At 38.8% G+C, this 17,574-nt stretch overlaps 1 protein-coding gene across 1 annotated transcript in view; it reads left to right on the top strand.

The window, feature by feature from the left end:
- Window positions 1-17,574, top strand: part of CCDC30 (coiled-coil domain containing 30) — a 144,428-nt gene that overhangs the window by 126,055 nt on the left and 799 nt on the right. The window contains exons 10-12 of the mRNA XM_012646664.1: window positions 2,640-2,781; window positions 7,343-7,479; window positions 10,051-10,165. Coding sequence (XP_012502118.1) covers window positions 2,640-2,781; window positions 7,343-7,479; window positions 10,051-10,165 — 394 coding nt within the window. The remainder of the gene's footprint in view (window positions 1-2,639; window positions 2,782-7,342; window positions 7,480-10,050; window positions 10,166-17,574) is intronic.

Below are 17,574 nucleotides of genomic sequence, written 5' to 3'. Positions count from 1 at the left end.
CTGTCTCAAAAAAAAAAAAGAAAAAAAAAGAACAAATTTATTTTTTAAGAATCCAAATGGAAGAATAAAAGAGTAGCTATCTGGCATGGGAAGCTAGAGACTTGGGTTTTAATAGTCCAATACCGGATAAGTAAAAGAAATTTCAGAAGTACATTTTGTGTCTTAACATATTGACTGCCATGAGAGTTGTATTTAATTCTAGTTTTGACCCCAGAGCCACGTGAAGCATATATAAAATCTTACTTGTTGATGTTCCTATTGTTACAATTAATACTGACAATTCTAAAAACGTGGATTAAATGAATAGAAGTCAATAAATTTCATTTTTCTATTTATATTTACCTTTAAATTATGCTCAAAGTTTTTATTCTATTTTTGTAATAAAACACTGTGGCCCTAAGGAAAAGTTTCTGGGTTTTTTTGTGTGGAAGTCAGTGTGTTAAATGATGCCAAAACATCAAAGCAACTATGAACAGCTGGAAAACCCAGAGGACAACAGGTAAGTTGTTTGTACAGTGCTGGATCTTACATCTCTGAAGCTATGGCCTGGAGGATGCTGAAACCCAGTGATATCTTTTACCAACCATTCCTAGTTAAAGGAAAATGAGTACATTTATGAGATGGAAATATCTCCTTAGAAAGAATCTAAGTCACAGCGGTAGTTGTGAACACAATCTGAAAAAGATGTGCCTCATGTTATGTAGTGGTTGCTGGTGGTACCTCCAAGTGTCAAAAGCTTAGGCTCCTTCTATCTTGTTATTGCTCCAGCATTTTTAACATGTTACCCTTAGCCAAATATTAATAATTCAAGATAGTTCACTACCATAGCCACATTCCAGCGAATAAGAAGAAGAAAGAGGGGAAAGCAAGGGATTCCATTTTCCTAAAGGCACGCTACTTCCACTCACATTCTTTTGGCCAGAATTTATATGGCCTCATCTAGCTGCAAGGAAAGCCAGAAAATGTGGTTCTTATACTGGGCAAACCGGTGCCCCATGTTACCAAACCGAACTGAGGTCTACTTACCTGGTACAGTAAAGCCAACCACTGACACTGAGATTTGCAGCGAGAGAAAAGGGACATTTATTACACAGTGCCAAGCAAGGAGCGCAGGCAGCTAACACTTAAGACTCCTCAATGGCTTACAAGCAAGGAGTTTTAAAAGAAGGGGTACATTTCAGGAAAGCAGAAATTTCAGGCAAAATCGTAAATCAATACATGGCAGTTATACATTGGTTTGGCCCCAAAAGGTGGGATATCTTGAAGCAGTTGCTTATGGATCATAGGCGGATTCAGAGATTCTTTGATTCCTGTGGGTGTGACTTCCAGGCCCCTCAGGAAGAAATTTAGGACAAAGAATGTGGCCAGAGTTCCGTCCTCAGCTCCCCCTTATCAGAGGTCGACCTGATAGCATTTTCCATTTGCTGGGGGTTTCTGAAGAACAACTCAGGAATACTTGTTAAGATGTTATCTTTTAGTTTCTATAGGGAACCAAAACACCTTGTGACTCCGCTGGGCCTGGGAGATTGTTGTTACTATGGTCTTGCTTATCAGGTTTTGCTCATTTACTTTTCAAAGCTAGCAGGTACCTAGAATTTCCCTTAAAGGAACTCAAGATTTTTCCTCTATTTCCATGCTTGGGGGGCCCAGCAGACCCCTAAGAGGGGTCTCTGCTCTGTCACTCTAGTGGGTGTGAAGTGGTTTCTCATTGTGTTTTTGATTTGCATTTTTTTTTTTTTTTGGGACAGAGTCTCACTCTATTGCCCTGGGTTGGGTGCCGTGGTGTCAGCCTAGCTCATAGCAACCTCAAACTCCTGGGCTCAAGTGATCCTCCTGCCTCAGCCTCCCAAGTAGTTGGGACTACAGGCATGCACCACCATGCCTGGCTAATTTTTTTATATGTATATAAATTATTAGTTGTCTGGCTAATTTCTTTCTATTTTTTTTTAGTAGAGACGAGGTCTCAGTGTTGCTCAGGCTGGTCTTGAACTCCTGAGCTCAAATGATCCGCCGGCCTCAGCCTCCCAGAGTGCTAGGATTACAGGCGTGAGCCACCACGCCCGGCGATTTGCATTTTTTTAATGGCTGATATATTAAGTGTCTTTTCATGTCTTTATTGGTGGTAACTTAGATTTATGTCAGAATGAGATTCTTGAGCAGGGACCTATATAGAATTGGCATTTAGAAGTCTGATTTAATGCAAGGAATGAGAGCAGGCCCAGTCATTTGGAAATTAAATAAGATTGAAGTGGGTATATAACTACCGAAGGGTATAGCCAAGAACTAGGGAATTTTAAATTAGTGACTCAATCAGTGGGGCAGGATTAAGAATTTAGATGTCAGGGGTCAGAAGTCAAGGAGTTTCCTAAATTAAACTCAGATGCTAAACCTGTATCACAACCATCAGTTCAAGACCAAGGTAAGCCAAACATTTGAGTCCTTAGGAGTGATTAAAGCTGGTGTTATGTAGGGGGTTATCCTTGGTCCATTCCTCAACGTGGGGACAAGAAGGTGCAAGGCAAGACAAGCATCCACTGAGTTAAATAAGAAGAGGAAACCCAAGAAAGGTGCATATTGAGGAGGCAAAAAAAATTTTTAACTGTGTTCAGGTGTGCCTATACTCAAATTTACTTTTATAGAAACTACAACGAGAGACATCACCAGCACAAAGCCAAGCTTCGAAAAGTCAAGGATCATTTAACTCATGAAGTGGAACTACGAGATGAGAGAATTGAACAACTTGAAAGAGAAATTGGAACACTGCAACAACAAGTGGAAAAGGTGAGAACAAAAATAAAGGTGAAGAGTTCGCTAATGATGCTGGTGGCTGGCCATTTAGAGAAAGCCCACTCATTTTTAAAATTATTTGTGGCCCCTTCATAGACCTTGTTTTCATTTCTCTGCACCATCTTTCAATGTGTGTAATTCTTTACACCCTGCCGAAAAGTATGTATGTAAGACCCATAGTGTTGTTAAACCCGACTGGACACTGAAAACATTCTGTACTGCCAATTTATGATCAATGTCTTACCTTCATGCATTTTTTTTTTAAGAGTCAGGGTCTTGCTCTGTTGCCAGGCTGGAATGCCGTGGCACCATCATAGCTCACTGAAACCTTGAACTCCTGAACTCAAGCAGTCCTCTGGCCTCAGCCTCCCAGGTAGCTAGGACTACAGGTGTGCACCACCATGACTGGCTAATTTTATAAATTGTTTGTAGAGACAGGGTCTCGCTGTGTTGCCCAGGCTGGTCTCCAACTCCTGGCCTCAAATGATCCTTCCACCTCAGCCTCCTAAAGTGCTGGGATTACCGGTGTTAGCCACCGCACCTGGCCAAAAATGCCTTTTCTTGTTTAAGTCCCCTTCAGAGACTTCCAAACCACCCCCAGGAACTCTTTTCTGCTTTTTGCAGCCCTCATTTTGCCTCATACTTCAGGGTGACTTAGAAATGCCAGTGAAAACAGGTGATCCCTACTCCTTTATCAATCCTTGACTAGTGCCTTCAAGCTTTTTTCTAAATATCCATAGTGTCTTCATGCTTGTCTTATTGCCCTGTGACTTACTGATGTATGGATAAGAAAGAAATGAGGCAGATGAATGGAATCAGATGAAGAACGGTCTTGGGATTACTACTTAAATTCAAGGTGGAGAGCAGCTGTCTAGGCCAGTAAGGTTTTTCCTTCTTTCTTAAGATCCCCAGCCCATTTCAGAATTTTGAAAACTCTGTCCTCACTCCTTAAATACTCATTTCTACACTCAACGAATTTTTATTATACCACCACTACGTGTCAAAGATACTAAAACCACTTATGTAATTTCATTCATTCCCTTGAATATCCTGGAACTCCAGGTCAAGAATTCCTAGACTATGCACATTAAAACATTTGACAGTTCTAACAGATGGGTCACCCATAGTGTATTCTTAGTTTTAAAAAATACTTTTGAGCCAAGTGCGATGATACGTGCCTGTGGTCCCAGCTAGTCAGGAGGCTGAGGCAGGAGGATCACTTGAGGCCAGGAGTTCAAGACTATAGTGTGCTATGATCATGCTTGTAAATAGCCACTGCACTCCAGCCTGGGCAACATAGTGAGACTCTACGTCTAAAAAATAAAAATAAAAACTAAAAAATCCTCTTGATATTCTAAACTACAATGAGAAAGGAAAAATAAATTGTATTTTTGCAATATCCGCCTATTTTGTCATTAATTTGTCAAACTTCTAGAGATTCAGATCCATCTTAGACTTATAGGTAGGAAAAGACTAAGGAAAGTATACAGAAGAAAGTAGCAATCCTGGTTCATGGGCCCACAAGGCATATCATCAACCTAATTCTACATTGCAGTACAAGAAAGTTCTTATACTGCCCGACTTCTTCTTCTAGTCTTCAAAAACAGCCTCCTACTTTCAGCAAGCATGCTTTCTTTCTCCCTGAATGTACTGGGTTGAATAGTGTCCCCCCAAATTCATATCTACCTGGAACTTCAGAATGTGACCTTATGTGGAAATAGGGACTTTGCAGATGTAATTGGTTAAGATGAGGTTATCTTGGGTTAGGGTGAATCCTAAATTCAGTATGACTAGTGTCTTTTTAGGAATAGGGGAAGACACACAAACAAAGACAGGGAAAGAATGCCCTGTGATGATAAAGGCAGAGATTGGAATGATGCAGCTACAAGCCAAGGAACACCAAGGATTGCTGGCAACCACTAGAAGCTAGGAGAAAGGCATGGAAGAGAATTTCCCTCTGAGCCAGGGGTAAGAAGTAACTTACCCTGACAACATCTTGATTTCAGACTTCTAGCCCTGAGAACTGTGAGAAAATACATTTCTGTGTTTTAAGCCACCCAGTTTGTGGTGCTTTGTCACAGCAGCTGTAGGAAACTAATGCACCTATCCAAAGAACCACAGGTCTCCAAGAAATATGCTGGCAATCCCAAATAAGCTCTTGCTCACTGCCGTTGAAGGGTACTGTGAGGTTTGGCTTTAGACAGACTCAGATTCAAATTCTAGCTCTGCCACTTAATAGTTCTGTGACTTTGGGCAAGGATCTGTGTATCATTTTCCTCATCTGTAAAATGAGGAAAAGAATCCCTACCTTATACACACAAGGATTTTGTAATGATTAAAACATGAAATTCCTAAAGTGGTACCTGGCACATATAAATTTTTGTAGATGTTATTTATTTATTTTTGAGACAGAGTCTTGCTCTGTTGCCAGGGTTAGAGTGCCATGGCATCAGCCTAGCTCACAGCAACCTCAAACTCCTGGGCTAAAGCAATCCTCCTACCTTAGCCCTCCAAGTAGCTGGGATTACAGGTGTGCACCACCATGCCTGGCTAATTTTTTCTATTTTTAGTAGAGACGGAGTTTTGCTCTTCCTCAGGCTTGTCTCAAACTCCTGAGCTCAAGCGATCCTCCTGCCTCGGCCTCCCAGAGTGCTAGGATTACAGGTGTGAGCCACCGCCCTCAGGCTCTGCACCAGGCTTTGATGTGAGAGCTTTTAATGCCACAGAGGTACAAACCTAGGGCCCATTTTAGGGCCCATGAACCAGATCCCTGAGCATTAAAAAGCTGGGCTTGGGCCAGGCACGGTGTCTCACGCCTGTAATCCTAGCACTCTGGGAGGCTGGGGCGGGTGGATCGCTCAAGGTCAGGAGTTCGAGACCAGCCTGAGCAAGAGCGAGACCCCATCTCTACCAAAAAATAGAAAGAAATGATCTGGACAACTAAAAATATATATATATAGAAAAAATTAGCCAGACATGGTGGCACATGCCTGTAGTCCCAGCTACTCGAGAGGCTGAGGCAGAAGGATTGCTTGAGCCCAGGAGTTTGCGGTTGCTGTGAGCTGGGCTGATGCCACAGCACTCACTCTAGCCAGGGCAACAAAGCGAGACTCTGTCTCAAAAAAAAAAAAAAAAAAAAAGCTGTGCTTGCTTTTCAAGTCTCCAAAAAAAAAATAATGCCACTTCTTTGGCTTCATTCTTTCAACTTTATCTTTACGTAGTGAGCCAGGTGAGTCTTCCAACTGTTCTGACCATCCAAACTAGGTTTTCCCAAATATGTTATCCTATTATCACAGCAGGTGTCCTGATTTTTTTTGTTGTTCAAAAAAATATGGTATTTCCAAAGGACAGGGTATCAACAGCCTTCCCCATTTACTATCCTTTCTAATACAGTTATAACTGCATAGAATATTGTCTATGGGATGGCTGCTTCTATTCTCAATTCCTACCAACACATTATTGATTAAATGTCTTTAAATAATAGCAAGTGAGGCTATTATTAGACATTTCAGGGTCCTGGACAATGGCTTTAAAATCTGGAATGTTTTGTTTCAGAACATAATCTAATCTCTATCCTTATACTTCTTTAATAATAGATGGGACCATCTTTTCTGAATGATCTACATTAATATCTTATTTAAAAGAAACATGTAAAGTTGCCTCCCTTAACCCTGTGATTCACTCATCTGCCACAGGTGGTTATTCTCGCACACCCACTCACTCTCAGCACTGGCAGGTGAGGAACAAACACAAAAAGGTGAAGACACTTGCCTGTTACCATTGACAAGTCATTAGTGAAGTGATACTGGCAATTCTACACCTTTGAGCTCTAAACCCCTCACCAAGAGTGATAGTTACTAATATCTACTGATTCTTTCAATACAAAAGTGTTAGTGTTTTTCCACAAAATGCACTGCTTTATCATTTTAGCTGTAACTTCAGTGGCTACTGCTTTTGGGGAAAATCATTGGTAGAAAGTAAAACATGGTGTCAGGCTAGAAACCATTTCGGCACCATCACTGCAAGAATAGTCTCAGCACCCGGCTTACGAGATTAACTTGCCATGCCAGCTAAGTTCCTGACACTGATTGCCAAATTAGGTGGCTATGTTCTCATCTTTCTCTGTTTGCCTTAAAGAGAATATAGTTACAAAGCAGATGGAAATGTATTAAATGGGAAAAATTTCAATATGGGGTTTCAGAGAATTTAGTTGTATTTGTTGGTGGTTTGATACCTATAAAATTAGAATATAGATAAGAGCATTGGGACCTTATTGGCAATTGAGTGCTCAGATATTTTTAAATGTTAATGCAAAGGAATGATGAAATGTCCAAACAAAATACATGACATAAAATAACCAAAATAAATAGAGGAACTATCTAGGTATTAGATAATGAAATGACGGTGTTAGCATACAAATGTAAACAGACTAGAGAACAGGAGAGAAAAAGGAAACAAGGGAAATTTGCTGTTAAGAGTTTAGAAACAGAATGATGCTCTCAAATTTATAACTCTTTCTCCTGCTGTGGTAATTAGGGGACTTTCTAATCCCTAGGAGAAGGCATTCCAGGACCAGATCACTACCCAAAATGATATCCTGCTTCTAGAGAAAAGGAAACTTCTGGAGCAACTCACAGAACAAGAAGAATTGATCCACAGCAACAAATGGATGCTATCTTCAATCCAGAACAGGTAGGTGCAGTCACGCTTGGGGTCCAGTGAACTCCACAAAGAGGATGTGTCTCCCTCAACAAAGAAATGGTTCAAGAGATTGTCCTTTGAGTTTGTGGCCTATCCTATGACTCTTGCTCTGCTGTCTGCTGTTTTCAGCAGATCATGCAAATGGCAGAAATTGTGAAATTAAACAGAAAAATATGGAGGAGGGTGGTGGACTATTTATACAGGCTCTTTCATAGTGGCACTGCCTCATTGAGGACCTGGTCTGTCACTTTTGTGTGTGCTGACACTCATTTTTATCATTTGGTACCTATGGAATCAAGGCTGACCAAGAGAGAATCAAGCTCACAGAAGTGACTTACATTCATGAAATGCACAGGATACCAATGTATTAATTTTTAATGAGAAGTATTAACATTACACACAGAAAAGAATTCAGATATCAGCCAGCCTTAGCATTCTCTTCTTTATAGGATTGCAATCAAAGTTTTCTTAATTACAATCAAAATTTTCTTAGGGCAAGAATCAGAGCAAAGAGAGCAGGTTGATTGTAACAGGTAATGTCACCAATAATAACTATAATGATTAGCATTTGTTTGAGCACTTACTAGGTGCAAAGCACTGTTCTAAGCACTCTCTCTCTCTCTCTCTCTCCATTTAATCCTGACACCAATCCCAGGAGGGAGGCATTATTACTAGCCTTATTTTATGGATATGAATCAAAGGTCCAGAGAGGTTAGGGAACTCACCCTGCCTGGTCAGTGGCAGAGCAACATGTAGACCTCGGCAGCCTGGCCCTAGACCAGAGCACCATAGTCTAGGGAGAGGTCAGCAAGCAGACTGAAACTCTCCTGTCCACTGCTTTGGGCACTCTGTCCTCTGGACAGGCTTGGAGAATCTCTGATTATCTTTTACTGTCTGTGTCTCCCCTTTCATATGTATCCCATATAAATCATTGCTCGTCTCGAATCGTGTCATAGCTTCTGACCATTGGGGCCCAACGCAATTGACTCATTACCCTTGCCTTAACATTAATTATCTTCCTGTCTTGTCCTCCTGGTGACACAATCTGGTCACCCAGATTGGACTTAGATATTTTCCTTAGAGTAAGTTTCTTCCACGGGTATTTCCTCATTTTACAGATAAGGCTCAGATTTATAATTTGCCAAGGGTCACACAGTGGCAGAATCAAAACTAAAACAAAAATCTTTGATCAAAACTATTATACTGTCATGTCTCCCAAATAAACTGTGGTCCTGGAAAGTGAGTCTATATAGTGGTTAAGAGCTAAGGCTTGAAATCTGAAAGGTCTGGATTGGTATCCCAGCTCTATGAATTTCTATTTTTATGTTTTTAAGCAAGTTACTTTCCCCTCTCTGAGCCTCACTTTCCTCATTTATAAAATAGGTTTCGTAACTGTATATTTTGTGAGGTTGCTGTGAGGACTAAATGAGCTAATAAGCCGGGTGTGGTAGCTCATGCCTGTAATCCCAGCACTTCGGCAGGAGGAGCAAGAGTGAGACCCCATCTCTACAAGAAATAGAAAAACTATAAACATTTGAGTGCAGATGTCTTTTTTATAGAATGAGTCAGGCATGGTGGTGCATGCCTGTAGTCCTAGCTCCTCAGGAGGCTAAGGCAGGAGGATTGCTAGAGCCCAGGAGTTTGAGCTGATGATGCCACTGCACTCTAGCAGGGGCGACAGAGTGAGAATCTGTCTCAAAATAAATAAGTAGATAGAAAGATAGATGGATAAATAAATAAATAAAATTAATTAATAAAAAATAAATACAGAAAAATTAAATAAAAATTTAAAATAATACTCTGTTGCTCTGAGTAGAGTGCTATGGTGTCAGCCTAACTCACTGTAACCTCTAACTCTTGGGCTCTAAGCAATCCTCCTGCCTCAGCCTCCCCAGTAGCTGGGACTACAGGCACGTGGCACCATGCCTGGCTAATTTTTCTACGTTTAGTAGAAACAGGGTCTCGCTGTTGCTCAGGCTGGCCTCAAACTCTTCAAGCTATCCACCCACCTCAGCCTCCCAGAGTGCTAGGTGTGAGCCACTGTGTCTGGCCTAAGAATTTCTTAAAAAGAAAAACAAATAAATAAATAAATAAATAAATATAAATAAATAAATAAGCTAATACATGAAAAGTTTTAGGTGCTTACCGTGTGGGTAGGTTACATTGCCTAAGTACATGGTAAGTACTTAGTAAATGGTTGCTGCTGCTGCTACTGCTGCTATTTTTACTTCTATGTGAGAAATCAGAAGCAGATACTAGTTATGTAGCTATAATATTTGAAGGGATACAGAGTCTCTTGTTTCGGTCCCATCTCTAAATGGGATCATATCCTTCCTTGAATTTTTCACTGTGCCTTAAATACTCTTGCACATGTATTTAATAATCATGTATAGGCAAGAAGCTTATAGACTTTCAGTTGGCCTTGGAATATGGTGGGAATTATTCTGCCAAATTTGCTTCTAAAATCTGCATGGTGGTCTAAGATCCAGAGCTAATGGGAGGTGGGTTTTCAGTAATTATACAGAAATTTCTAGTCATGCCACTGATTTATGCCATTCCTAGAGTACTTTTCCTGGATAAAGAAAATAAACAATTACAGGAAAATAGTCTCCGTTTCATGCAGCACATTGGCCTGTTAGAGCGAATCATAAGGAGCATCCAGATTCGCAGAGGAGAGGTAAGATATGTGCTTTCTATTGGGTCTTTAATCTGAAGTTTGGGTTGCTGAGGTTGCTGCGCCCCCTCTTCCCTTCATCTTCATATAGCTGTGGCCCTGCTCTCAGCTGTAGCAAACAGGCTCCTTGGCTGCACACCAGGGCAGCAGACCCTAAGACGGCTCTTGACCAGCTTTGCTCTTCATAGGTCAGCTTCTACTGAACTATCTCCTCCTGTGTGAGCCCAGAGCAATCTGTGTATACCTCATAGCTTCTTCCTTAGCGACACTGTATTGCAGTGCCGTTTTTCTTCTCTATCTCATTAGCTCAACAATGAGATCCTGAAGATCAAAGATTGTATCTCATATATCACTGTATGAATGATATCTCAAATATTTATGGATAGGTTCTCAGTTCTCCATAAATATTTGAGAATGAATAAATGTTAAATGTTTTCACATACATGGCTCATTCTTAGCAGCCCTGTTGGCCATGTATTATTCTAGCCCCATCTGAAAGATGGGCAACTCTGGGGCTTGGAGAAGTAGAGTGAAGCTAGTCTGGTCTGGCAAGGAGTCAAGCCTAAGGAGAGCATCCGAGACAGAGAAAAGCAATTATGGTCCCCAAGTCCAAGCAGACAAGTAGCCAAATACAGAGAGATGCAGATAATAGTATAGGTCCAGTCAAGGTCTAGAGTCTGGCTGGTGAGCATGTCAGCAAGAGGGACTTCAGGGAACAGAATTGTATTCTGAATCCCAGGTGGAGGCTGCTTACTTTTTTGCCTGGTTTATATCACCTGCTAGACATTTCTTTCCCAGATACTTTACCGTAGATCCTGCTTGTTAAGCACTGTTGCTATAAGACCTACATCTTGTTTGCTCACAGAAAGGGGATTATTTCCAAGCTATGTGAATTATTTTGCCAATTTTGTCAAAAGTAGAACTGCCAGAATATGTGGCCTGATTTCCAATAGTTAATGTTTTTTCTTGCGCTACAGCTATTCACAATTGTCTAGTCATTCACTCTTTTACTTGACCATTCATGCAGCAAACATTTATCAATTCCAGAAACTGATCTAGGTCCTAGGAATACAAAGAGAATCCCTAGGCCTGGAGGCCTAGTAGAAAAGGACAGGCACATATGTAAATAAGTACTATAGTATTACAAGTGCTGAGTTAGAACACTTAATTGAGTATATGCTAGGACCAAGAGCTTTGAGAGCCACAACTTTACCCTCAAATATTTATTGAGCACGTACAGTGTGCTAGGGCCCAAACTGTTTCCCATACAGTTTGGATATGATGATGAACAAGAAACACAATTGGCCCTCACAGAATTCAGCTGAGTGAGAGTGACAGTCACATAACTGGCCACTACCATACCTTTCAATAAATTCTACAACAGCAGTAGGCCCAGAATGCTGTGGAATCATGAGGAGTGATATCTAAACCTGCCTGAGGTGGTTAAGGAAGGTTTCCAGAGTTGTTGATGTCTATGCCAGAAGAAACTGAAGCCACATAAGAACTCTCCATATTCCAAATACCTTTCTGACGTCAAGCAAGCCCGATTAAAGAAAGGCAATCTACTCACTGTTTCCCTAAATGCTCTAAAATTTTCTCCCTCTGTATCATGCATTTCCCTTACTTGGAACAACACATGCTATCTCCCCTATTCCATCTTCCCAGCTTTTCCCTTTCAAAGTCCTTTAGTTCCTAGAGTGTGTAGCCAGTGGGGAATTTAAAAAATACAACTTGAGAATATGACTCAAAACTATACAATGGCTTCCTGTAGTCTTCAGGATAGAACCCAAATTTTTAGACAGTCTTCATATTCTCCATGACCTGGCCCCTGCCAGTCCTACCCATCTCACCCCTCACTGATTCCTCTTTCCACTTTATGTTCTACACTGTCCAGGTCCCTGGATCATACATGTGATTAGGTCCAGGCTCTTCTAGGAAAGCCCTCTCCCTCCATTGCATTATCCTATGACTACTTTTCCCCCAGAGTTTTCCTTGGCTGGTTCCTACTGTCCCTTAAGCTCAATCTAAATATCTCCTTTCCATGAAGCTGTTTCAAAACCTGGCTTTTTGCCATTGGTAAGTTTTCTAATTGTACCCTATGTGTTAAATCCTAGCTCAGCATTTTACTAGTTATATGAATAAGGGCAAGTTGATTCATCTTCCAGTTCCCTCATCTAGGAAAATGAAATAATGACATTCAAAAGATGGTTGTTCCACACAAAAACTTATATACAAATGTTCATAGCATTATTCATAATAGCCTAGAGGTACAAATAACCCAAATGTCTATCAGCTAATGAATGGATAAATAAAATGTGGCATATCCATACAATGAAATATGATTTGATCATAAAAAGGAATGAAGTATTGACTTATGCTATAACATAGATGAACCTTAAAAATATTGTGCAAAGTGAAAGAAGCCAGTCACAAAAAACCATACAAATGGAAACCAAAGGGCAGGGTGTGGTGGCTCACGCCTGTAACCTAGCACTCTGGGTGGCCGAGGCGGGAGTATTGCTTAAGCTCAGGAGTTCGAGACCAGCCTGAGCAAGAGCCAGACCCCGTCTCTAAAAAAAAAGTGGAAACCAAAAGAGAGCAGGGGTAGCTTATACTTATACCAGACAAAATAGAGTTTAATTCAAAAACTATAAAAAGAGACAAAGAAGGTCATTATATAATTATAAAGGGGTCAATTCATTAAAAAGATATAAAAATTGTAAATATATATGTACCCAACATTAGAACAGTAATATATAAAGGAAATGTGAACAGAGAGATGGATTGTAATACAGTCATAGTAGGAGACTTCAGTACTCCACTTTCAGTAATGGTCAGATCATTAAGACAGAAAATTAATAAGGAAATATTGGACTTGAACTATACTACAGACCAAATGGACCTAACAGACATATAGGAAAATTCCATCCCAAAGCAGCAGAATATACATTCTTCTCAAGTACACATGGAACATTCTCCTGGATAGATCATGTGTTAGGCCACAAAACAAATTTGAACAAATTTAGAGGACTGAAATGATATCAACGATCTTTTCGGATTACAATGGTATGAAAATAGAAATCAGTGACAGGAAAATATGGCAAATCCACAAATATGTGGAAATTAAGCAACATGCTACTGAATAACCAATGGGTCAAAGAAGAAATCAAAAGAGAAATAAAAAAATTTTTGAGACAAATGAAAATGGAAACACAACATACCAAAACTTATAGGATGCAGCAAAAACAGTTCTAATAGGGAAATTTATAGCAACAAATGCCCATATCAAGAAAGAAGAAAGATCTCAAATAAACAACCTAATGTTACACTTCAAAGAACTAGAAAAAGAAGAACAAACTAAACCCAAAGTTATCAGAGGGAAGGAAATAACAAAAATCAGTGTAGAAATAAATAAAATAGAGACTAGGAAAACAACAGAAAAAAATCAATGAAACTAAGAGTTGTTTTTTAAAAAGATAAACAAAATTGACAAATCCTTAGCTAGACTAACTAAGAAAAAGAGAGAAGACTCGTGCTGACTTCTGTAGCACATACATTAAAATTGGAACGATACAGAGAAGATTAACATGGCCCCTGTGCAAGGATGACATGTTTTAAGTAAAAAAAAAAAGAGAGAGAGAAGATTGAAATAAAATCAGAAATGAAAGAGGAGAAAATTGCAGGCCAATATCCCTGATAAACATCACTGCAAAAATCCTCAACAAAATACTAGCAAACCAAATTCAATAGCACATTAAAAGGATCATCCAACATGATTAAGTTGGATTTATCCCAGGAATACAAGGATGGTTCAATACATGCAAATCTATAAATGTGATACACCACATTAACAGAATGAAGGATAAATACCATATGATTATCTCATTAGATGCAGAAAAAGCATTTGACAAAATTCAACATCCTTCCATGATAAAAACTCTCAACAGATTAGGTTTAGAAGAATTATACAACACAATAAAGGCCATATATGACAAGCCCAGAGCTAACATTTTATTCATTGGTGAAAAATTGAAAGCTTTTCCTCTTTTCAGGAACAAGACAAGGATATCCACTCTTACCACATCTATACAATATAGTACTGAAAGTCCCTGCTAGAGCAGTTAGGCAAGAGAAAGAAATAAAAGGCATCCAAACAGGAAAGGAAGAAGTGAAATTGTCTCTATTTGCTGATAACATGATTATATATAAAAAACTCTAAAGACTCCACCAAAAAACTGTTAGAACTAATAACCAAACACAGTAAAGTTGCAGGTTACAAAATCAACACAAAATAATCAGTAGTATTTCTATACAGTAATAACAAATTATCCAAAAAAGAAATCAAGGAAATAATCACATTTATAATAGCTCCAAAAGAAACAAAATACTTAGGAATAAATTTAATCAAGGAAGTGAAAGATCTGTACACTGAAAACTATAAAACATTGATGAAAGAAATTGAAGAAGACACAAATAAATGAAAAGATATCCTATGTTCATGGATTGGAAGAATTAATATTATTAAACTATCCATACTACCCAAAGCAATCTACAGATTCAATATAGTATCTATCAAAATTCCAATGTCATTTTTCACAGAAATAGGAAAAACAATCCTAAAATTCATATGGAAGCACAGAAAACCCTGAATAGCCAAGGCAATCTTGAACATAAAGAACAAAGCTGGAGGTATCACACTACCTGACATCAAACTATATTAGAGAGCTGTAGTAATTAAAACAGCATGGTATGTGCATAAAAATAGACGCAATGACCAATGGAACAGAATGAAGAGCCCCAAAATGAACCCACACATTTACAGTCAATTGATTTTTAACAAAGGTGCCAAGAGTACTCCGTAATGGGAAAAAAAAAAATCTCTTCGATAAAGGGTACTGAAAAAACTGACATGCAAAAGAATTAAATTGGAACCTTACCTAACACCACATACAAAAATCAACTCGGAATGGATTAAAAACTTAAACATAAGACCTGAAATTGTAAAACTACTAGAAGAAAACGTAGGGAAAAAATTATAAGTCTGGGCAATGATTTTTTCTTATTTGACCCTAAAAGCTCAGGCAACAAAGACAAAAATAGACAAATGGGAGTACATCAAACTAAAAAGCTTCAGCACAACAAAGGAAACAATGAACAAAGTGAAAAGGCAAACTATGGATTGGGAGAAAATATTTGCAAGCTATATACCTGATAAGGGGTTAAATTCCAAAATACATACAGAACTCAACTCAGTAGCAAGAAAATAACCCAGGCTGGGCGTGGTGGCTCACGCCTGTAATCCTAGCACTCTGCAAGGCAGAGGTGGGTGGATCCTTCAAGGTCAGGAGTTCAAGACCAGCCTGAGCAAGAGCGAGACCCCGTCTCTACTAAAAATAGAAATTATCTGAACAACTAAAAAATATATACATAGAAAAATTTAGCCGGGCATGGTGGTGCATGCCTGTAGTCCCAGCTACTCGGGACGCTGAGGCAAAAGAATCGCTTGAGCCCAGGAGTTTGAGGTTGCTGTGAGCTAGGCTGACACCACGGCACTCAGGGCAGTAGAGTGAGACTCTGTCTCAAAAAAAAAAAAAAAAAAAAGAAACAAAACAACCCAATTAAAAAATGGGCAAAAGACCAGAATAGATATTTCTCAAAAGAAGACATACAAACGGCCAACAGGTATATGAAAAAATGCTCAACATCACTAACCATTAGGGAAATGAAAATTAAAACTACAATGAGATATCACCTCACATCTGTCAGAATGGCAATTTCAAAAAGATGATAAATGCCCATCATATTTCATCATAGCAATAAACAATAAGAAAAAGAAGAACAAAAGATAAAAAAAAGTTTTTTAAAAAGATGAAAGGTAATAAGTGTTGGTGAGGATGTAGAGAAAAGGGAACTCTTGTACACTGTTGGTTGGAATGTAAATTAGTATAGCCATTATGGAATACTATATGGAGGTTCCTCAAAAAGCTAAAAATGGAATTACTATATGATCCAGCAATCCCACTGCTAGGTATATATGCAAAGGATTTGAAATCCATATGTTGAAGAGATATCTGCACTCCCATGTTTATTGCAGCATTATTCACAATAGCCAAGTTATGGTATCAATCTAAGTGTCTATCATTGGATGAATGGAAAAAGAAAGTGTCATATATACAAACAATGGAATACTATTTAGCCTTTAAAAAGAATGAACTTCTGTCATTGGTGACAACATTGATGAACCTGGAGGATATTATGCTGAGTGAAATAAACTTGGCACAGAAAGACAAATACCACATGTTCTCACTTATATGTAGAATCTAAAACAAACAAATAGAAGCAGAGAGCAGAATGGTGGTTACCAGAGGGTAGGGGATGGGGAGGGAATGGGGAGATGTTGGTCAAAGGGAACACTGTTTTAATTAGACAGGAGGAATACATGGTAAGTATTTGAGGTGATGTATATGTTAATGAGCTTGATTAAATAATTCCACATTGCATACATATATCATAGCATCACTTTGTACCCCATAAATATATACACTTATAATTTGTCATTATTGAATATAAAATTTTAAAAACCCTTTAGACCATAGCAATATCCAAGAGAAATAAAAACATGTCCTACCAGAAACTTGTACATAAATATTCATAGCAGCATTATTCATAATAACTAAAAAGTAGAAACAACCTACTCTCCATCACCTGACGAACTGATAAACAAAGTATGTTGTATCCAAACAATGGAATATTATTCAGCCATAAAAAATGAAGTGCTGATACTTGCTACAAAATGGATGAACCTTGAAAACATTATGCTAATGCTCTAAAGAAACCAGACATAAAAGGGCACATGTTGTGTGATTCCATATATGTGAAGTGTCCAGAATAAGAAAATCTGTAAAGACAGAAAGTATATTAGTGGTTTCCAGAGACTAGAATGAGGGAGAAATGGGAAGTGATTGCTCATGGGTATGGGGCTTTTGGGGGGGGGGTGATGAAAATGTTCTGGACTTAGTGATGGTTGCACAACTATGTGAATACAGTAAAAAGTACTGAATTGAACATGCTAAAAGGGAGAACTTTATGGTATGTGAGTTACTGCTCAAGAAAGCTGCTGTTTAAAAAAAAAAGAATAAGACATTTCTAGAGTATATCCAAAATATATTTAACAAAGGAAAGAAGCAAGGTAAAGATAAAGTGAAGATAGTATATATAGTACCATATAGATAGATTGTGTGTGTGTGTGTGTGTGTGTGTGTGTGTGTGTGTGTGTGTAATTTCTTAATCTGGGCCCCAGTGAGATCAATGATCCTCTCACTCTAATATCTATGGTTCTCTTTGTATACAGCTATACTATACAATATTAAGCTATGTGAGACAATAATAGACTAAGACAGTATCTTCAAAAG

This window comes from Propithecus coquereli, unplaced genomic scaffold (assembly GCF_000956105.1).
Source record: "Propithecus coquereli isolate 6110/MARCELLA unplaced genomic scaffold, Pcoq_1.0 Scaffold249, whole genome shotgun sequence".
Taxonomy (NCBI): Eukaryota; Metazoa; Chordata; class Mammalia; order Primates; family Indriidae; genus Propithecus; species Propithecus coquereli.
The sequence above is the reverse complement of the archived record's forward strand: the minus strand, read 5'-3'. Positions and strand labels throughout refer to the sequence as shown.